Source organism: Corvus kubaryi, unplaced genomic scaffold (genome assembly GCF_017639235.1).
Source record: "Corvus kubaryi isolate FWS band 111438036 unplaced genomic scaffold, C.kubaryi_AGA036_p1.0 133, whole genome shotgun sequence".
Taxonomy (NCBI): Eukaryota; Metazoa; Chordata; class Aves; order Passeriformes; family Corvidae; genus Corvus; species Corvus kubaryi.
Genome location: NW_024580667.1, coordinates 40,799,536 through 40,823,102, shown reverse-complemented (window position 1 = coordinate 40,823,102; position 23,567 = coordinate 40,799,536). Strand labels below are relative to the sequence as shown.

Below are 23,567 nucleotides of genomic sequence, written 5' to 3'. Positions count from 1 at the left end.
CGAATATCTAGTCCAACCTTCCTGTGATAAGCAGGGACATCTTCAACTAGATTAGGTTGCTCAGAGTCACATCCAAACTGACTTTGAATCTTTCTTGGGATGGGACGTTCTTTTTGTGTTCCACCACCCTCGTAAAAAAATTCTTCCACATACCTAGCCTAAATCTACCCTCTTTTAATTAAAACCCATTACCCCTTGTTGTTTCTCAACAGGTCCTACTAAGAGGTTTTTCCCCACATTTCTTACAAGTTCCCTTTATGTACTGCAAGGCCACAATGAGGTCTTCCTGGAGTCAACCTTGGCTGATCAACCCAAACCATCGCAGACTTTCCTCATAGGAGTGGTGCTCCAGCCCTCTGATCATTGCTGTTGCTCTCCTCTGGACTCACTCCAACAGGTCCACCTCTTTCCTGTGCTGAGGAACCCAGAGCTGGATCCAGTACAGGTGGTGTCTCAAAAGATGAGAGTAGAGGAGGAGAATCACCTCCATCAACCTGCTGGCCATGGGTTCTCTCAGCTTTCTGACCAATTTCCATTTACCAGCCTCCTCAAGTCCTTCTCAGCAGGGCTGTTCCTAGCCTCTTCAACCCCAAGCTTGTATTGAAACTGCGGGTTGTTCTGACTGAAATGCAGCACCTTGCATCCTGTGATTCACCTGAGCCCACTTGTACCCTCTAGAATGGCATCCCCTCCTTCAGGTGTGTCATCTGAACCACTAAACTTGATGTCATCTGCAAACTGGCTGAGGGTACACTTGATCCCACTGTCTGTGTCAATGATGAAGACATTGAACAATACTGATCCAGCTATGGACCCCTGAGGGACACCACCTGTCACTGATCTGCATCTGAACATTGAGCCATTGACCACTACCTTCTGGATCCAACCAACTCCTCATCCACCAAAGAGTCGACCCATGAAATCCATCTCTCTCCAATTTTAGAGGGAAGGATGTTGTGGGGGACCATGTCAAAGGCCTGACAGAAGTCGAGATAGATGGCATCCATAGCACTTCCCTTGTCCACTGATGTAGTCATTCCATCATAAGCCACCGGTTCAGTCAAGCAGCACTCGCCCTTTGTGAAGCCATGCTGCCTGTTTCAAATCACTTCCCTGTCCTTCATTTACCTTAGCATAGCTTCTAAGAGGGTCTGTTCCATGATCTTCTCTTTTCTACCACTTTTAAAAACAGGTGCATTGTTTCCCTTTTTCCAATTAGCAGGAACCTCACCTGACTGCCACAACTTTTTAAAGTATGATGGAGAGTGGCTTGGCAACTACATCAGCTAATTCCCTCAGGACTCTGGGATGCATCTCATCAGGTACCATAGACTCATGTATGGACAGGTCCCACAGGTGGTCACAAACCTGAGCTTCTCTATTGTCTGCATGCCTATTTTATTTTTTACTGAACAACGAGTTCTTTTCCAGATGATGCCAGTTCTATAAAGATTGGTGTCTTGTGGTGCCAGGAACTGGAGTGAGTGTAGGTGTGTGAATGAATGTGTGAGCACTAGTGAATATCAGTCTGCTCTTGACAGTGAGCAGGTGAAGTGGCTTATTGAGAGTGAAAAACAGGGAGAGAAAGAGCCTTGTTTGTCCACTGGCCTCTATGTTGATCAAATTATTTTGAAATGTTTAATCCCAAAAAAATGGGTTGCTTATTCACCACATACAGAAACAAAAGGTTTAAAATCTTTTTGAGGCATAATGGAAAGTGGATTTTCATATGTGACCTGAAGAACGGAGATGGGGACTGCATTATGAATGTTTTTTCTTTAAAAAAGCAGCAGAGACAAAACAGTGGGTGGAAATGTATAGATGTACACATGAATATTTGTGCATATTTTACACATTTTATGCACACACAATTTCTTTAAATGCACTGTTCACTCATTTTCATTCAGAAGAAAGGTTTTACAACAGCACTTGCTTTGAAGGAGAAAGACACCTATCTATTTGATACACTAAAATATTTCTAAGCTGAAGATGTGACATGTTATTAAACTTTATCTTCTTAACAATATTGCTGTTCTGCAATCATTACGACGAAATTATAATGTGGAACAATACACAGAGAACATCTGTAAAAAAAAGATGCATTTTAAATGGTTTTGTGAATACATGCCCTGTGGTTAGACATGACTGTAGAATTGTGTTTGGATGAAACCTGAGGTGACAGTTAAGGGAGCACACTAATTTAATAACAGTTGATGAATTAAGAAACTGTATTACTTTTTAAAATCACTTAGGAAGTCTCCTTTCAAGCCCCTTGGTAGTCTGGTTGATTCTTCTGGACAGCATGTCAAAAAGATTTGGAAACACATAGTCTTTACAAACCACCGTGTCTGGTTTAGCTTCTTTTTCACTTTCTAAAGAAACTTACATCAAAGCTTTATATTTCCATTCCAATAAATATGGTCTGTACAAGGGGGTTTTTTTGGGGACAAAATAATGCTGATTATCACAAAATTTATCCTAAGCTGAATACATAACCTGCAGCATCCATCACTTTAAAATATATTTCCTTTAAAAGGAGAAGAATATGTTAATGAGACAAAGTCTTAATGGTGATAAACCACTTCTTTATGTTTTTATGCAACAGAAACCAAACCATTTACATAAATGTAAATTTCCAGGAAAACTTTTAATATGATGACACAAGTATCTAATGATTACAGTCAAATACCACAAACTTTATAAACTCAGTGTCAGAAAAATGAGTATGGAACAATTTGAGCTTGACAGTTGTGGTTTCTAAAATTTCTCTTTTAAAAACAGTCAAGGAATAACTATGACTGAAGTAAAAAAAGAACTTACATACCCAAAGGATAAGTCCCAGTAGTCAAAAAGATGTCAAATAAAGACATTTCAGTTACTTTTTCTAATGGATTTAGACCTTTTCGTATTTACCCTTGATATTTCCATTTCCATAATAGATTATTTCAATGAATTCTTTATGAATCACAAATTAACATGATGCCTGATCTGAAAAGAAATTAGTGTGTGCTCCTCTGAGTAGAGGTGGAAAGGCAATGTCATCGTATATAAAAAGACAACTTCTGAAGCAGATATGTTTCTGCAGAAGAGATGGTAATTATAGTAGAAACATGTTTTTATGTACAGGTACACATTTCTAAGCAGCACAGGTTCTAGCTCCAACATCTTGTTTGTCAGTATCTGAACCTTATTAAAACCCTACAGCTAGCACTGAACAAGTTGTTTAACAATTCCATGAAAATACAATGTTAAATGGAATAAGAAACACATCCCAATTAATTTTATCTCATGCTTTTGGAAGTGACTCAAAGAGTCAACAATGTCCTGAAATGTCCAAATGTCCAGTGTCCAAAAGTCTGCTGAATTTTCTCCTTCTGCAGTAGTGATAAAAATGTATTACTTCTGAAGACCATGAAGCTACAGTTTTTTAATGGAAACTGCACAGCTGACATGGCTCTGGGAGACTGAGTTAAATTCTTGTTATTAGGACTCTGAATTCAAACCTCACAATGGGATTTTTTCCATGAGCCAGAGAAAATGTCATTCACTGTTAGATCCCACAATAACCTAACAAGAATGACAGTTAAGATATAAATTAAAAGGAAATCTCTCTGGAGACATTTAGAAAAATGAATGAATTTTGCATTTGCAGCTTTGGTCATTTAAGTAAGTTTTATCAAAGGACCTTGGAAAATAAAGAAGAACCCAATATAAGTTTATAGCTGCTTTTTTTCTTGTGCTATTCAGCTCTGCAAGTCAAAAGGGACAAGCACCAAAGATAAATACCATTTTTTTATTTCTCACTACCATGTTCACGTGGACATAACCGCTATACAGAGGTGAAGGTAAACATAAGATAGATTTATCCTATCTTTTCAGGGACTATTTTATTCCATGTATTTTAAAAAGCCCATTTTACATGAAGTCAATCTTTGATAAAATATTTATTTGCGGGCTATTCAGTCTCTACAATGCCTTTGGCAGTATGAATATGACTAGTTTTAGTGCAAAATATTAATAATTATGGAAATTTATTAAATTTACTCTTAAACTCTCAATTAATAGTTCAGAAATAGCAAATCTTTAATACTTTCTTTATTATAAAAAATTATCTGCCCTGGTCCTGCACTTTCTCCAGGTCTGTACCTTATTAAATGTTTAACTTGTGTTAAAACTGTTTAGAAGTTTAAATTTTCAGAACAGAGGTCCCTAAGGTAATTTTTTTTCTTTCTTGTGTTTTAACACTTGCACAGCTTCCACTTAGAAAGATTACCTATCTTTCCACTATACTCCATCCCACATATAGAGAAAGAAGTAGCTCTTCATTTGAATAACACAAAGGCAAGTCTTGTTTGGAAAATACAGTTCTAGGAGCAAATCTAGATAAACAGAACTATAGGGAAATACAGATGTTTTATTTCTTAAAAACTAACCTTGATAATTTAAAAAGCAGGATGTGTAATAGGGAAAATATTCTTGCTCTGGAAAAAAATTGGAAACCATTAATTTCTGATTCACCAAGAAATACCACCATAGAAAACCCACTCTTTAAACTAAATGAAATAATTAATGAAAATGCAAAAAAAAAAAAGCTGTATGCCTTATGAACTAATTTTCTTTCAGGAAGAATATTGTAAATTGTGCTTTTTGAATTAAAATGGTGCAGAATATGACGTGTTTGATCTTCATTCACTTTTGCTGATGAGCAGTTGTTAAAGGTATAATATAAAATCAGTCTGTCTAAATATTGTCTCAGTGCTTAAACCTTATCCTTTTTTTCTGCCTTATATGTATTGCTCAATTCTATTGATGCCATACCTGTCTGTCTACTTCACCAGAAGGTTTTGCGAAAGTGACAACTCACATTTTTTTATAGGTAAAAAGAAGCACATCATAAGCACAGAGCTGAGAATTTATTGTTATTTCAATTAATATTTTGAGCTGTCCAAATCAACTAAAGGATTTCAACAGAAAATCCTTGCTAATAACGTTGGTTTATTTTCAAACCAAGTAGAGGTCTCAGCATCAGTAGTTTGAAGGGACCATAGCTGTCTGCATCTAGTGAGGGTCCATTGGACACTGTAATTATTTTTTGTAGTGCTGGGATTTCCTCTTCGATAATACACCTAATATGCACTACAAAAGGAAATATTTGATATGTCACATTTCTTTCATGCAAACAATTCAAACCTTTTACCAAAGATGGAATTGCTTATTGAACTTCCTGAATTTGAAGCCTAACCTGTTGATGGGCCAGCCAAGTTGTATATTCCAATGCATATTTAATGGGAATGACAAACACATGTAAGGGCTGCTGAAGTAGAAAAACAGATGCTTCACTACACCCAGAGCTTAACAAAGATTAGTAGGCAAAAGGGTAGAAAAACACACAAACCTCTGCTGTAGATATATGTTAGCAGCGCACCTTTTCTTTTCCTCTCAAACTTTTGTTCCTGTTTTGCTGGCAGAAACAGGAAAAATATTCTCTTAAGGAAAAGTCTCACAGGTAAAGCTGAAGACTCGGTCAGAGGATGATGGTTAAACAGAAGAGAAGAAATAATTATGTAACATTAATATATTACACAGCTTTCTCTTGCTCCACAGGAGTTCATCTTAAAAAAATATATACTTATTCCTGCACATCAAGGAAAATTAAGTGGTTTTTATGACTTAGATACCTAGAAAGAAGAAAAGAAAATTAAAAATTGAAGAGCAAAAAATCAAACCCATTAAAACCTGAGGAAATAGGACAAGATCTTACACAGAGGATGACTTTATATTTTCCTAAATAGATTAATAACAAAAAAAAGATATTTCTCAGTAGTTACCATCTCATGTCTCTAAACTAGTTAGAAGGGAATTACAGTAAGAGATTTTGATCCACCATTAGAAGCTGTTCCAAGCTGTGGTAATAAGTTCCTTAGCTCTTTCATCTACCATGTGAACATTAAATACATGGTGCAATTTATCTTCTTCACAATCTCCTTTAGTAAGTTGGAGTAATCATCAACAACAAATCCAAAAGCAGCTCTCACAGAGGCTTGCAGGGCTGGCAGTCAGTTGGTAGAAGAGATTCTAGCTAGAAAAGCATTTTAAGAGTCTGGCACACAAACCTAGCAACTTGTGTTCTTATACTAGGTTAATGAGCACTGATAATCTTAGTATGTTACACAAATAAGCTGTTGTATTTTACACACATTAGGTCGAATAAAAAAGTGAACTTCAAATTTGCTAAGGATTGTATGAAAACAGGAAGTAAAACAGCAAAATATTTATTAAAAGTTGCTCATAAATATGTTCAGCTTTAAGGAATGAAAAAGCATATCATTCCTAAAGCAAAACATTCCACTTAATTTTGCCTAACCAAATTTATTCTGTAACAGATATTGAAACTCGTATCAGAACATGCATAATAATCTGCTATCTTGCAATATAAATTTCTCATTCTCTTATAACTTCTATGTAACCAGGCCTTCCAGCAATCAAGCTAGATGGAAAATTTTAAAGATATAGTGGAAGGTGTTGAATAAACTTTTTCAAGGGGAAAACAATAAAATCACAGGCTTACCTCTTAAAATTTCTATAGGGTTCTAGGAAAGATTAAAAGTCAGTAATGTCAAAACATAACACTCGGACAAACTGAAATATTTAATTATTGACAACTGTGTTCGACTGAAAAAGTAAGTGTTAGTTTTGGAAAAAAAGTCTTCCTGTGTGAAATACTGAGGGTTTTGATTGCATATTTTTTCCATCAAGCTGTACTTTGATGGAAATCCCCAGTCACCTTAAGATGTAATTCTTTTTCTTCCCCTCCTCATATAAATATTTCTTTGCTTGTTTGCATTGTGATATTTTTACCCCAAAAGAGAAAGGAACCAAAATAATTAGTTATACACTAGTCAGTTTATTAGGACCTTACGTGTCTGTGTTGTTTTAAAAGCCCACCATTGAGACCATTGCCCAGTGGTGAACAACAAACACTTAGGCAGTTGCTACCTAAAACACCACAACATAAATTTATCCAGGCTACAAAATTTTACATACATGAAAAAAAGAAAGTGGGAAAAAAGTAAAAAAGAAAATAAAGAAGAGATGATAAAGAGAAATATATGATAGGTTATGCAGAGAATGATGGATAAATACTTGAAATATTTTAATGATTTTTTGTTATCCTTTTTTTTTATTAAGGACCTTTTATTTTTGTGTTTTCTTGTGGGGCTTTTTACAGTTTGTTTGTTTTTGTTTTTGTTTTTAGTTAAATCACCATTTATGTTTTTCAGTTCTCTCTTGGATCTACCTTTTAGAAATGAGACTGAGGATTCACTGTAGTACCAAGAGAATAAAACTGTGTATTAAACCAACAATTTTCCGTAGACTTTTTGGGTATTTCTTGTCTGAAAAAGCATTTTATGTAGGAATAAAATGTTCACATTTTTGTGGCAGTGTATTTTCATATTTAGGTAGAAAACAACCACATTTTTAATTTATGTCCATTGTCAAAGAATTACATGATTTGTGTCTAATCTTCTGCTTTTAAATTGCAGGAATAAGAATCATTTTTGTGTCTATTTCTAAAAAACTTTTGAACTCTTATGTTTGTGTTTAATCTCCAGCTGCAATTTTTCCATTGAATTTGTATGGATGACTATCTGTGATTATTGCAATCCTTCATTTCCTCCACAGGTGGGTAAATAATTGGTCTGGTAACAACACATCCATGTTTGTACTACCTTTCAGAGGTTTAATTTACAAGATTAATATATAACAGACCTATCAAAAGAGTACAAATTATAGGCTTTTCTATTAAATAAGACTCTATTAGCAAAAATTTAGGAAACCACTCCCAGATATAGGTCTAGATAGGTCTGAGAAATTTGGTTTCCACAAACATATACAAGTATGTTATATGTATACAAGTACATATTATGAACTAACTAACAGCCATTCTAGGACAAATCAAAGATCAATTTAGTATCCAGTCTTCAAAAATAGCTAAATTATATACCTAAAGACTATAAGAAACATGGAAATATAGTTGTGTAGATTTTTGCTCTAAATCTGTATGGAAGCATTGGGTTTCAGGTAACAGATAACGTACCAGAGAAGGATTTTGAAAAAGCTGATTACTAATTAGCATGAAGCACTGCACTTAGACCAAAGAGTCTTGTTCCAAGTGCTGCTTCATAATTTGAAAGATTCAAAGTAGAATTTTATGTAAAAATATTTTTAATTTAAAACAAACATTACTGATACACTGTTTAATAATTTGTCCTTTTGACAATCAAAAGAGTATATTAAGTATTTTTAAAACCTGGAAGAACGTTTGAAAAACTAAGATTGTTACCCTTGAAATGCATGATATATTGATCAGCAGTATATCAAGAAAACAAGAATCATTAATTCAACTAGTATAGAAATTTCAGCATTTTATTTAGGCATTTGAAGTCATCTATTCTGGAAAAAAAGTGTTTTTAGTAATAAACTTAGGTAGCCACAGTTCACCATCACCATCATACCACTATCAGAGAAGTACTGTTTAATTTGATGCAGCTTTCTTATTACTGCATCTCTGTATCTTACAAGAGTTAGGTGAAATCTTTTATTTTGTGACAGTGTTTGGTGATTATTGCCTTTTTCCTTAACTTCATATTCTGTGTATAGAAAAGAAAAACTGTAGACTATTTTGCCCTAAAAAATCTTTAGCAGAATAATATTAGAACCACAGATATTGTCCCTAGAAGGAACTTCTGGGGGCTGTCTAGTCCAGCCTCCTGCTTCAAGGGCCTGAGGTTCCATGGCTACTTTAGGTACTGTTATTTACCTGCTGCACTAGTGAAGAAGGTTTTCTTATTATCCAAATGTCTTTTAGGTGTTTACTATTCAGATTTACCTTTACAACCCACATTGTGATCTTCTTAGCATACTTAGGTGTTAGAAAAAATGACAGGAAGAAACAGACACAAACCTTTTACTTTTTCAGGAGACCGTGTCATGGGAGTCTTCAGCATAATTTTGTGAGATATTTTTTAAGATATGGTCAGATCTTATAGTTAAGAACAGGCTCTGGTCTTGTCTAGTTCCAGCTTATGCTGTTTGGGAAATGGTTGGGTGCAACAACACCCTGATGCTTTTGTAAGTACTGTTTTTCTATATGTATCTGTGCGACAAAACCCTAGACTTCTAAGATGCTTCTGCATCATTCTATATCCAAAAAAATAATTCCTTACCTTTAATGGCCCTTGGATCAGGGCATTAATCAAAAATTCAGAGGGAATTATTTTCTTTACATGATTGCTTTTACATGGGAAAATGATAAAGCTATATTATCTATATTCTGTAGTAATTTTTATGAATAAAAATAATCATGGAATCTGAGCCTGCAAGAAGTCCAACTTCAGTCCTTAGAGCATATAATAAACAACAACTTCAAAATCTATAGAATATGATTCAGCCTTCATAATATCATGTATGGCAGCATGAAGATAGCTATCCTCAGCACAACATCTCCCTTCAGGGAATCCAAGTGAGTGAGTGGTCAATAGACAGCAACGCCACCTCCCCCCCAGCTCTCCTGAAGTGATATATTACTTAATGACACTTGCGTAACACGAGGCAATTAAAATCTCGAAATATTAATCTTCATTTCATTATTACCTCATGGAAACATTTACCTTTTGGGAATAATGGCATCAAAGTGGTAGATTTCTGATTCAGTGATGTTTTATGTTCATATGTAAGCCATACAATACCACACTGAGGAACATTGAACACCTCAAGCAAGATGAGAAAAGCAATCAAAGTCTTTAACAGTTGCTCAAGAACCTTTCCTCTGTAAAAAATGATGGACGTTTGTCACTGTCCTCCAAATACCAAAAATTCCAGGGTGTCTGGATTCCCATTAACTAGGCCAGAACTGGCAGCCTGGAATCTTGCATCTTACCAAGTTTCGTAAATATCTGATAACTGCGGGGTCTGATCTAACAGATATATCTAAAAGGTATTTGACACACAAGATCTTTTTAAAAGTGCAGTGGCAACAGCCTTCTACTTACAAAGGAGCATGTTTGCATAGTTTACTAGTTAGGACAAATCCTTCCATTTTGCATGCCATATGAACCATGTAAATATACTGTGCTGTAGGGATGGGAATCCATGATACTCGACTCTGCAAAAAGCATATGAAACAAAGATACAAGAGAATTTTTCTAGTTTGGTCTCCTTGCCCAGGAAATGTACTTTTTTTTTTTTTTTTTTGCACAGTACACAACATCATTTCAGTAGGGAAAATGAGAGGAAGTAGCAGATTATATTTGAAAGTGGGTTTTTTGTTAATATGTCTTAGAATGGAACTGTCTAATATGCATTTAACCCAAATACGTGTCATTATGAAAGTGTTATGTTGGCTTTGAATTTTGAAAAATGGAAAAACTCTGAGCTGTCTCTTAACATGAAACTAAAAATAATACTAAATTTTATGACCTGACAAAATAAATTTCATCATTTCTTTTAAAAAGCAGGTTTATGATAGCATTCTATAGGATTTCTTTATACATAAAAGGCTTCAGATTTCTTTCTATTTAAGAAACTACTTATCTACTCTTCTGTAGTTTATTTGGTAAATAATTACAACTAGAAGAACTTAAAAAAATTCTCGACTTGTTAAAAAATTATCTGAACAAATAATCTGGATGAATTTTTCTACAAAAACAAACAGCTGAAGTTACAATAAATAACATTTCTCCTTGAAACAAGAAACCATATTGTTTCTTCTTTTCTGTATTCCAACATCCCATTCCATAAATTATAAGTAAAAATCAAGTAGAAGTAGTCCTTCCAGTAGTAATATTCACATACTATGAATGTTTTGAAGTTAATGTCTTAGAACATGAAACTTTGGTAAATGTTTTATGAAATGTGCTGTGCGCATGTACTTGCACTCCATCTTGGTGAAGCTGAATAAATAAAATAAAAAAATCTTCATCGCATCTTGCTTTCATAGAGCTGAACAGCATCTGGCCTTTAATGTTCTTCCTCAAGGTTGGCTGCTTTCCATTAGACTGTGGCTCTTTAGAATTTGTTCTCTCGTGTCAAAAAGCCAAGGCTGACTGTTAGGAGATGTGCAGGAAAGAAAACACCATGCTTTATCTTTTCAGTATGGAGATTAACTTCACCATATTGATTCCAGCTACAGCTCCCTTCTGTTTTAAGAAACAAAATGATTTGATACCAGCTCCTCAAACGACATCAAAAATATCATAAACTTCAGAAATTTTAAAAAAAAGACAGCTTTTGACTTACAATACAAAATTATCTTCCCTGTCTCAAATCCCCAGTGGTGCACCAATCATCAGGTCCCAGAGGAACTCACCACTGAAGGCATTATATACACTGAAAAATCTCTCCGAGGAGTAGATTTCTATTGCAACAGATTGTAATGCCAGAGGTGAGTCTATGGCTAAGTGTGAAACTCATTAATGGAAATGCTGGTATTCTGTGTTAGGGAAAGTTATGAAAATTTCTGATCTTTTGAATTAAGTGTTTGATTGCCCTTTAATGTCATGATGATTCCAGTACATCTACATGAAATTTGCAGATTGTTTTGGTGTGACTGATAAAATATATTGCTGTAGACATTGGCATCCTAGAATGATAATCCAGTATTCCTTCTGGTGATGACAGATTCAGTCTCCATTTTCCCCTTGCCACTATTACTTTATCCTGTGAAATAATGTCTTATCTGTGGTAAATACCATTTTTTCTTTAACAGACAAGAAATGAATCTTTCTAAGGTGGTGTGGTTTCCCACTCTGGTCAAAGTTATTTCTTCAGTTTAGCATACTATACAATTAGTAACGTCTTTGTAGGTAGTAAGTGGTACATTGTAAACAACTTCCATTTGGAGTCATATAGGGAACATTTTTGTCATGCAAAGAGGGGCTGAAACCTGATCCTTAGATTCCAATCAGAGAAACAATGACTACAAATTAAAATGGATTGTATTTGAATCCAATAGGTTTGACACATCACTGAAAATAAGTACAAACTAAATTTCAGTGTGGAATAGATGATGGGAAAGTTGATCTGTCATTTAAATGGAAAACAATGTAAAAAAATTTTAGGCCATTTTGTGAATAGGCAAACACCCTAATTGATGTGTAAATTTACAGTCTTTGTTTGATAGGGTTTTTTAAGTGTGCCGTTGGGTTTTATTTCTTTTTAAAAACTTGGAGAGGCTTCACTGAAAGCAATTTAATCAAGTACCGGTACTAAAAGTCTTTGTGAAAATGACCTGTAGCAGGAAGAATGAGAAATACATTTGCCTTTTATAAAGTTGAAAAGATAAGAACAGTTTAAAATAAAGAAGTGCAATGAATTGTTTTAATATGTTTATTTAGCGAACGGGTCTGTAGTGTTATTTAATATATTTTCTTCACTCAAATGTGAGGCAAAAAATGGTAGTATTGGTTACCTTGAGGTACCCTAGCAACAATAACATAACTGCCACTTACATCAGTGTGCTTGATGAAGCACTGTTCTCGCACTCAATTAAACTATCATGCTGACAGAAGAAAAATGGATCCACTTTGTTGCACACTGTCAAACATGCTTTGCCTTCCAACCTCCATTATTCTAGCTAAGTAAAAATGTATCAAACCACTTAACTGTGCCTGTCACTGAAAAAAAAAGAAAAAAATGACACTAGGGTTTTAACAAGAAAATTTATGAATACCCTTCCCAACTTTCTGCAAACATCAATAATACTAACAACACATTTCCAGTAGTTATAATATTCCAAGGAATCTTAGAAATAGATATCACATCCTTCTTTCTTATGTGATGCCTTTCTTATGTCACAGTTTTATCTTTATCAGCTGACAATGGCTTTCTTCAGCTGAAGAATAATCATATAAGGTCATACTTTTGTCCCTTTTTGTTACAGCAGTGTAACGTTTCCTCATAGATGGAAAAACCACTATCTGAATGTAAGGCAATAGGCAGACCCCTCTCTTCTCATTATACAAACTCTCACTACATGGCAGTCCAGCAGGCAATGTGATGATAGGAAAGTGGACAGCGAGCCACACCCTAGTGATTCCTGGATACTGCCAAGCCACTTGCAGTGTTAAGACTGCCACAGAGCACAGTTGTCATTATAAAGCGAAAGGCATGAATCTCCCTTCTGAAGGAAAGCTAAATGGTAAAGGTCTCTTTAATCCTGATGATACAGCTGTATCTGACTTGCTTTGACATTAATTTAGCTCAGTCTTCTTTCTGATGCTTTGAGACTGCAACAGAGAAGAATGTTTGCCACACAGTTGTCCTCAGCATTCTGCCAAGTAACTGTTAGCAGCTTACCAAAGCGACATCTGTGCATGTGGCAATTGTCTTTAGTCTGAAGCTGTTTCTCTTAAATCTAAGCCTGAGGGCTTGAATCATCATTTCCCTGTATCTTGCCAATTGCAGGGTGTTATTTTTACACACATTTTTTATTTGGAAATAACTACTGAAATCAAAGACACTGAAATAATAAACTGCTATTGAATACCATTTACATTTTTATTCCAATTCTTTTCTCTACACTAATTTGAGATCTCTGAGTATTTGAAAAAGAACAATTCAATGGGTCTGATTCACTATTCAAAGCATTCTAGTGCTCTTTCCATCGAATAAATCCAAATTTTAACTGCATTTGATTATTTTATAAAATTAATTTATTTGATTTTTTTTCCTGTGTGAAACTAAATTCTTTAAATGAAGACATCTAGTGTCATTTTGATGCCCTCAGCCATCTCACCTGCCCTCCAGTTGCTCCTCCACATCCATGCATGGGTTTCCATAGGTTCTATGGAATGTCCATGAAGCACATTCACATGTGCTTGAATATGCAAGTATATCTAAAATAACATTATACAACTAATTTAATTCAAAGTTATTGGAGCTGCATTTTCCCTTTTGTCTCACTCTTACATACACAAGCAACACTTAGTATTTTCTTTCCTTGTTTGGAATAAAAATAGCAATGAAACAAATATGTTGTCACCACATTTACTCTTCATAATCTTCCAAAATAGACAGGTTTTCTGGATAAATTATTCTCAGATATAGAAAGAGGAAATAATACTTATTCTCTAATAACTGAAATTTTGATTTTTGTAAGCCAACAAGTTTTACTTCCATTACAAACTGATAACACCTCAAAAATATTAATATGGAAATTGATTTGTTAACAGAGACAAAGTGTGGTCAGATCCTCAAAATACAGAAATTAGTATAGCACCATAAAAGTTGTTAGGTCTATGCAAATTTGAAAGAACTGAGAATCTGACTTTCATATGTAATACAGTAATTTTTTCTGTCAGAAACTTATGTAGCAGAATATGAAGAATTCTCATTTGTAAATACAAATAGGTAAGACATGAACCATATTTTGAACTAAAGAATATATCTTTTTACTTTGAGTTTATCAAGACTTCAATGCTAAATTTAGCATACATATGTATACATGTAGTAATTAAGCTGATTTTTCACTTTACAAATAGGAATTAGAAAAAAAAACCTCATGCATAGTCAGTTTACAAAAGATTTGCTTAGAGGAAGATAAATACAGGTCAGAAATTTTGTTTTGGCACCATGTCAGTCATGCACAGAAATTAGATGGCCTTACTGCACTCAGGATAAGATGCTTCTGTCCCCGTGACAGGAGTGAGAACCATTGTGTTTAATTCCCAAATAGTTTTAAACTTGTGCATATAGAAGTTGCTGCCTTCTTTAAAAAGTAACCTTTAAGAAAAAGACATTTTAAAAAGTCTTTATTTCTTTTTCATTAATAGAGAGCAGTTCCTTGATTAGCTTGAAAATCAGCCAGGAATAAGCTTTTTCTTTTCTTGTGAGTTGAAGAAAAAAAAAAAAATACAAAATTATACAGAATAAATAGTAAATATAAATCTAGTGAGAATTCATTGCAAAAATAAACCTGCAGTGTTCTACGTTTTTCTAACCTATTTTTCCCACAACAATTTATTTTCTTCTAATTTCAGAAAATATATTTTTGTACAAATAACTAAATACTATTATTCTTCCTCATGTGTGTATTGTTGTAGTTATTCTGTCTGAGCATTGTTTTTGGGTAGGGTGGGAAAGGACCTTTATTTGCCCTTGGAAATTCCTAGCCACAGCAAACTCATTTCCTTCAAGAATATTTAAAGCCAGCACAGAAGTTATTTATATACATATGTATATATATATATATATATATATATCTAAAAATCAAACTTATTAAACACAGTAACATATTTACAGCTGATTCTCAGTAGCTTTTCAAATTGCCCAGGATTATGAGTTGAAACACCAGTGATGCACAATATTTTATAGCAGCAGCTCAAGAAAAGATTGTCCAAACTTAGGTAAAGCTATCAGATAGGGAAAGTAGCAAAAGGCTTGCAGTTTTCTTTGTTGAAGATGTTGGGTAAACATAGTTACATATTTTTCCTTCCACATACTGATACAGAATGCACATGAAGTTCGGTGTAAAATACTTAAATATTTGCAGGCTCTGGGTGAATACACAAAAATATTTTATCTTTTTTTTTTTTTAACTGACATTTAGTATGACAACATTTCAACTCTTTTCATATTTTTTATAAAGGTATGTCAGGTGTAGTTCTAGACAGTGGTCATGTATGCAGTGCATGTACTAACCTAACAAATACACTCTAATGTTATAAATACAAACACAGGTGTTGGAGTTTTCTTGTAAGGTTTTTTTTTTTTTTTTTTTAAGGAATCTAAATAAATGGAGGGGAAAAAGAAGGTGTAAGGGTAATGAACATTTTTTCCATAGATTGGAAAACAGAGAACAGAACGGAGAGTTCCATACACACCTTTTTTTGAAATGATGAGGAGTAGTGCAATACGCAATCTTCCTCCCACAGTTCAATCACACAAATTTCTTGTTAAACTTGGGGTGTGACATATTGCCTGCACACAACCCCATGGCTTCCCACAGTGATCCCTGAGTTTTTCTTTGCTAGGATTACTGCTGTGCTTAAGTTCTGACTGTTGACATGTTATTATAAGGCACTTTTATTTACAATGGTTCCACCTTAAAATAAAATTACAGAAATTCGGCCCCAGCCCAATGTGTTACTACTTCACGTTTGCTGCTCCAGGACTTCCAGATAGTCAGGCTCAGCATGTAAATTAGCCTTGAGTTCAAAATACTCATTTTTAGTTTGTTCTAGAAAAACCTTTCTTGGCCTGGAGTACATGAGTGTCTCCATTAGCTTCAGCTCTTCATGTGTTCCAGGATAACGAACTTCCATGTCAGGCTGGAGCTGGACAATATTTTTTCGTAGGTACTCTGTGATCCCTAGTTGCTGAAGTTCTCTCTCTTTTTCAAGAATGTTTCTATACAAGCAGCTAGCATCCTGAAAAGACAGAAATTCAGCAGATTGATCTGTAGCCTTGTATTTGACATTTGGACCTGTAAGTGGTGAACTGTTCTCTCTTTCCAGGAGACTTCGGCGAAGATATTTGCAATCATTAGCTTCCTTCGCACTTCCCTCCTCCTGTTGCTGCTCTGTATGTTTGGGGCTGAAGGACGGGCTGTGGTACACCTGAACCATGGGGGTAACTATTCGTTGCTCATAGAGAGTCGCAGCTGGGTGCTCCGTGGTGTGGTGTGTTGTCTTATGCCCGTACATGCTGTACTGAAGGTGAACTGGGCTGCTGTCCCTCACTTGTTCATCCACTTGTTTCTTTTTGGATCTTCGGCGCCGATGCAGAACAAGAACAACTATTCCTGCCGCACAAAATACAATAGTTATAAACACAATGAGCAGTCCTAATATTAGAACAGAAAGTGGGACGGCATCTGTAAGGGACCGCAGGATGGTGTCTGCGGTGTTGGCAGTAGGAGAAGAAGTTGTCACCACTACAAAACTGGCATGAGTTGGTAGGGCAGGGCTCTTTATTAAACCTGGACACAAGACTTCACTGTTTAGGGATTTCAATTCCTTTTTTGCTAAGTGTCCTGGAGATTTACAAAAAATATCACCCATCATGGTATTCTTACTCAATTTTTGTATCCATTTTTGCAGTCCAACTGAATCACAAGTACAGTCCCAAGGATTGTCTTCAAGTTCAATTTGTACCAGCATATCCAGTTCATCCAATACATTGCTCACAGGTAAATGAGAAAATTGGTTTGTTTTCAGATTTAATCTGGTGAGGGGAACACCTGAAAAGATATGGGGTGGCAAAGCCTGCAGAAGGTTGTTATTTAGGTAGAGGACTTTCAGTTTTGGCATTACATTAAATGTCCCTGGCAAAACTTCTTTGATGGCATTATATTCAAGGTACAAGTACTCAAGGTGCTGAAGGCCAAGGAAGAGATTCTGACTTAGCTTTGTAAGATGATTGCCATTGAGATATAATTTCTGTAGTCTAGTCAGATTCATAAAGGAACCTTCCTCAAGGATCTCAATGCGATTGTTCCCCAGGTGAAGCATTTCCAGGCTGGAATAGTCCACAAGATCTGATTTCAATAACATCTGAATAATGTTTCCAGCTAGGATAAGCTTTTTAGGATTTGGAGGAGGGGGTCCTAAATCAGACAAGCTTTCAATATTTCGCTCCTGGCAGTGCATAAGAACTCCTGAGAGCATATGGCTGGTGCAGTGACAAGGGACGGGACAAGAGATTCCTGGAAACGTAGTAGGCTTGGAAGTATGAAGCACTAAACTTGGTTCTTTAGTAGGAGCTTTCAGGAGAGGAATCACCTTAGTTGACAGGTGACTATCACTGATAGAGGTGGTTACAACCAAGGGCAGTGATCCTGAAGGATCTTCAAGTTCATTAACAGGATGGGTGGGACAAAGTGATTCTTTTTTCAACCGGCTTAATATGCTGCCTTTGATAACTGAAGGACTATTGCATACAACATCACCTATTATGGACTGAGGAGGCATGTTTTCTAGCCATATCTTCAGCTGCAACAAATCACAGTTACAGGCCCACTTATTGTCTTCCAGCTGAAGATCTAGTATTCTTCCAATGTGTTCCAAAAAGCCAACATAGGGCAGTGTCTGTAACTGGTTTCCACGCAGATCTAAATGGGTCAACGGCACGAAACGAAATATGTTTGGAGGAAGATACTCAATGGCATTATCATTCAAAATAAGCACTTTAAGCCTGTTGAGCTTGCTAAAGGCACTTGCATCAATCACTGTGATGAAATTGTTGTCTGCTTGAAGGAACTCCAAATTTTCCAATCCATTAAACGTATCTTCTTTAAGTGTTTCCAAAGAATTGTGATTGATATGAAGTTGCTTAAGAAGGCTAAGACCATTGAAAGCCCCAGGCTCAATATCTGCAATATTGTTAAAACCAAGATGTAAAGAAATAGCATTAACAAGGCCAGCAAAATCATTCACGTGTAGCATACTCAGGCCATTGTTTAACAGATTAAGATGGAAAGGCCGTGATGGTGGGACATTTATTTCTGATATCATCTTGATGTCTCTTTTGTCACAGTTGATAATCATGGTATCATCCTTTTCTTCACAGGAACACAGACTCTGACAAGATCCTCTGGCTGAAGAAAAAGAAGGCTGTGACTGGAAAGGATCAGATGCAACCACAACTGAGCATAGAATAAAAATCCAAAGCTTCATCTTGTCCAGCAGATTCTATTTAAAAAAAAAAAAAAGGAAAAAAAAGAAAAAGAAAAATAATAGTCATGATTTCACAGGGTTTGAGTAGTTTTTATGGATTTTTTTCCCCCGGGGCTACAGCAAGAAAAAATAGTCCTAATGCTGGTCATTGAGCTGCTTCACCTTCCAAACAATATCATATCATGCAAAACACTTGAATTATTTTCTGATTAGAGAATATATATTTAGTTTCATGTACTGAATGAATAGAGTCATAAGGGAAAATCTTCAGTACTTTCATGCTGATACCCAAAGTAGGAAATAATCAGGTGTGTGTTGGTTTTATTTATATGCTGTATAGACTGCCAGTGGACAGCAGCAATAAGTTACTGTCCCAAGCAACTTATATCAAAGATAATATAATATTTTGAATCATTCCTTTGTGTCACTACATAGCACTGCAGATTTTAAGAGTACCTTGCTAAAATTAACTTAATGTTATCCAGCTGCTGAAGAGAAGAAACAAGATTTGGTTTGGATCAACAATGTGTTATGAGCAAAAGCCCATTTTGTCAGGATACAGGGAATCTTTCTTTGGTTCTGCATTATGTATGGAAATCAAAAGGTATTTCCTCTGAAATCCTTGTACCCACAAACTGAAAAGGAAGTAGAAAAAATAATTATCTTTCTTAAATTCTAACACATATATTGTAATTTGTGGATATTTAGTGAAAGTGGGACCACAGCACACAGTAGCGTAAAGTTTGCATATAATATACATATAAAAAATTTGTACACACAGTTAAAGTAAAAGAGAACTGACAATGCAGTACATGTCAGAAGAAACAAGCAAGCAAGGGCAAACTTTTTTTAAGATTAATTTTAGACTCCCTCCAATGATTATAATCCTCAGTTTCCACAGTGGAGTGTATATGGAACAGACCGTTTATTACAAATTAAAAATTATCACTAGTATCAACCATATGTTATGTAATATAATTATCACCTTTAAACAAGCTGATCTTAAACTTTGAAACACTTGATAAATGCATCATTACAATACAGCTATGGAGTCTCAAGCAAAATTTAGATGTTTAAATCAGTAATTTATTATTGGTTTGAATTAATTTGTCCTACAGCCTATTTGAAGATTCTCTGTTTCTTTCTGTCAAGGCTGCCTAATTGGCAAGACCAATGGTAACTCTTGATATACAATGTAGAGTGAAATCACTGCTTATAATCTTTAATTAAGTATTTCCACATTTCCAAAAAAGTAAACAATAACCAAAAAAACCCTTAAAATGCAATGGGTGATTTAAAAACCAGTAATGTTTATGGGGTGTGCTATTTATTTGAGGACTGAACTAAGCAAGATTCTTAAGTAATCCATCTAATAAAGGTTACAGTCTTTCAAACTAAGTTATTGAAACATGAAATACAGAATGTCACTCTACAACCAGCTGTGTTAGTTTCTGAAAGATTAGAACCTTTTACAAGGATCAATTCAAGTATATGAATGAATATTTTTACAGTGTGGCCATATGATCTGGCATCTCATCAATGAATATTTTAAATATAATGCACCTTGGTTACTAGAAACACTATTTCTCAAAGCTTCCCTTAGAACAGATTGCAAAGATTTACACATGCAGGCACTTAAATGCTGTGGTATGAGTATTACACACGCACATATACAAAAGGAGCAACAGCAAATGTGTGCACAGTGAATTTTGGTTTTCTCCATTAGTAGCTCCTCATAAATGCAAGTAGAAGTATGAGTTTAGAAGTTGCAAGTGCAATTCACAGTGTGAGAAAAGGTATCCTTAAAAATATGAGCTTTTATCTTTGTTTTAGCAGAGCAAATAATTCTGTTGTCTCATATAACCCTCCTTGAACTCCAGCTGCCTAAGGTTAATATATATGCCTTTAAGTCTGTTTTACCAAGAAGTGTTGGATAAGACACACCATGTCAAGATGTTATTTTGAAGTATGCAGAAAAATTCTAGGGTCATATTATGCTGGAGACTTATTCTTGCTTTACATGCATCACTATCCTCTCCAGTGACCCAAGGTAAAAAATTCAAGCTCTTGACACGGTTGCTGGCTTCAAACCTACTCTATGACTAATTCAACTTTATTTCTGTACACTTTTTCTCATTAGAAATTCCAGCGTCAATCTGTATCAAATTCAAACAGCACTTATAAAGTCCCTGAGCAAAAATTAAATGAAAAAAAAAATCTGTAAGGCATGTTGCATTCTATTGCATATTGAGAAATTACGTTATAAAAATGAAAGCCCTCCTCTCAGAGATGAAAGTTACAACATTCGTAACCAATTTGAAAACATTCACATTTTAATCATCGTCATACTTCTGTAAGCAGCACTGCCAGAACTCTCTCACACACATATATATACACACACACAAAAAATTAATAGGAGATTTGTATTCTTTTTGCAGTTTTTTTTTTCTTTTTCCAAACACTCAGAAATATGTAATGAAGTTCTCAGTGGGCTACTATTGTAAAATAAAAACTGCTCTCATGTAACAGATGACTAACATTTAACTGAAAGAATTCACAATGCAGCAAAATGTAATTTTAAAGACTTGAAAAACTAACCTTTTCATGTGGTGAGGTTTTTCAGCAAATTCCACATGGTAACTTAAGGTTTTTTTCATTTTATCTGCTTTCATGTAAGTCACTGCTGACTGCATACTGTAACTAAGCCCTGTAGGAATTCTAAAAGACTAAAAAATGTCAGAGTTCTTTCTATGAGGCAAAGTTGAATACTTCCAGAAGTAGTCACCTTACAGCAAAGACATCTCATGCTTCCTAAATAATAACTTATTTGGTTTTAAAACATTGAAATAGCTTGTTTCATTATGCTTGGGGGTTTATTTTTTTAGTTGCTTTAATTCAGCTATTTTTAAAAAAATTATGTCGAGGATTTTCAAAGCCCCAAGCTAAGAATTAGCAATTTCTAAATGCCTTCGGGATTTTTTATTAAATTCTTAAGGGAATCACAGTCAGATGACGCATTTAAGACCACTTTTGTACTTGAGGAAATAAAACCAAACACCCGTTCGTCTCCCCTCAAGGGATTTGAATACAGCATTCCCTTAATACACATATTCTACACAGTAATCAGTTTGAATAAATGTGCCTGCAAACTGTTTAAAATACAGTATAAACTGCCATAGTTTAATATAAAAGTTATACAAAGTCATGCAGAAAAATAAATGCAACTTGTACTGAGAAATGAAATTCTCATGTGCTTAGCTAATTAACTAACTGGAGTCTTTCTTACCTGTACAGCAGCAGCACTCCCCGATACACTCAGTAATGCACAGTTGGAGCAGCTGTTTCCACGCAAAGTAATTTTTCCCTCTGAAAAATGCACACTTTCTTCTGAGTTTCCCTTTGCTGCAAGCTCTGGTAATACTACAGCTCCACAAAGTTAAAATCCTTGTTCAGAAGACAAAGTACAAAGCATTCGATTGAAAAAATCTTCCAGGCAGCCGTGCACATCAGACCATCCTGTAAGCAGTTGTCCTTTTTCCTCAATTAAAATTCACAGCATACTTCACAGCTAGGCTGACTTTTCTGCATATAGTTAACTGTTTGCAAGCATTTGGATGCAGTAAACAAACAAGATGCTCAGCAGAGCTTGACTTGATCACTTGGTTTGTCAGATTTTTAGATGCAAGCTTCTCCTGTGTTTTCTCTGTTCTTTCTAGTCTTTCTTGTTAGCTCAGTTTGTTATTAGTCAGATTGCCAGGGGCTGGGAGGTAGGCGTAAATAAAGAGACTTCTTGGCTTTTGACTCAGCCTTTAAGCCCTTCCCCACCAGAGAGCTTTAATCTGCCACTGTCATTTAATACAAGATACAGCTCCACCTTGAGACAGATCAGCTCCTCCTCCTGCAATTTCTCTCACGTCCTTTCTCCCTTATCTAAGTGAGCCTCAGAAAGTAAAATTCAGCTAAATATCTTCTAGATTGCTTAAGGGCTGTTAATGCCTGATTTTGCAAAACAGTAAACATCCACTGCAGCTCTTGCAGTTTGTTCTCTTGGGTAGACCTTGCATTTAGTTTGTATCTGCAAATGCTTGCTTTAGAAACCTGAAAGCATTCCAGCCCAATTAGACTCCACAAAACACACCACAAGGGAAACTTTGTCCTCTGGAAAATATGTCTATCACGTTGAAGTGCAGAATTATTCAAATACATAGATGAGACTGTAAATCCCTCAATCCAGTCCACTCCATGTGATTGGGGTAGGGGTGAATATGCACAATTGTAAATACTTTATATCTGAAAAAAAATTATGGAATATTAGAGCTCATGCTTGCAAAATGACTGCCGTCAGCCCTTTTTAAAACTGTCCATCTTGTTTTGTAGGAAGACTGGGTTGACTGTAATTGCCTGTTTTACAGATGTTAGCACAGTGTTGGTATCTGTCCATGTGAGATTGCATTGGATTTGCATGAAACATTGTTTTGACAAAAAACGGTCTGGTTGGGGGAAGGGCATTTTTAAAGACATGTATCATGCTTAAGGTATTATCTCCTTTGTGCTCATAAACAAGTAATTAGCAGATACAGTACAGCTACAGGAAGATGTTTATTCTGTGCAAGGAGGATGTTCCTTATTCCTCCTGCACTGCATGGGATGGTTTTATAAGCTGAAAATGCTACTTCCTCATTCATCCCACTGCCACAGAGCCACAAAACCTTTTGGTAAGCAACAACAGATGTGGTGCTCCAGCATATTTGCCCTCTAGAGAGTAACATTTCGGTTTTGTTATTATTGTGCCTTGGATTATGATACAGACAGTTTACTACAGCCTCCAACCAGTCAGATTCCAGAAACTTCTTGTGCACTGATAGCTCTCTAGGTGGCCTCGTTGACCTTTGA

General features: G+C 35.4%; 1 protein-coding gene across 1 annotated transcript; it reads right to left on the bottom strand.

Moving 5' to 3' along the window:
- Positions 1–10,215: 10,215 nt before the first annotated feature.
- Positions 10,216–22,579, bottom strand: SLITRK6 (SLIT and NTRK like family member 6). Its single transcript, XM_042043996.1, has 2 exons — positions 21,961–22,579; positions 10,216–18,689 (listed from the first exon to the last, which is right to left on the bottom strand). Exon 2 carries the CDS (start codon positions 18,672–18,674, stop codon positions 16,152–16,154), a length of 2,523 nt encoding a protein of 840 aa, XP_041899930.1. The 5' UTR covers positions 18,675–18,689; positions 21,961–22,579; the 3' UTR covers positions 10,216–16,151.
- Positions 22,580–23,567: the final 988 nt, after the last annotated feature.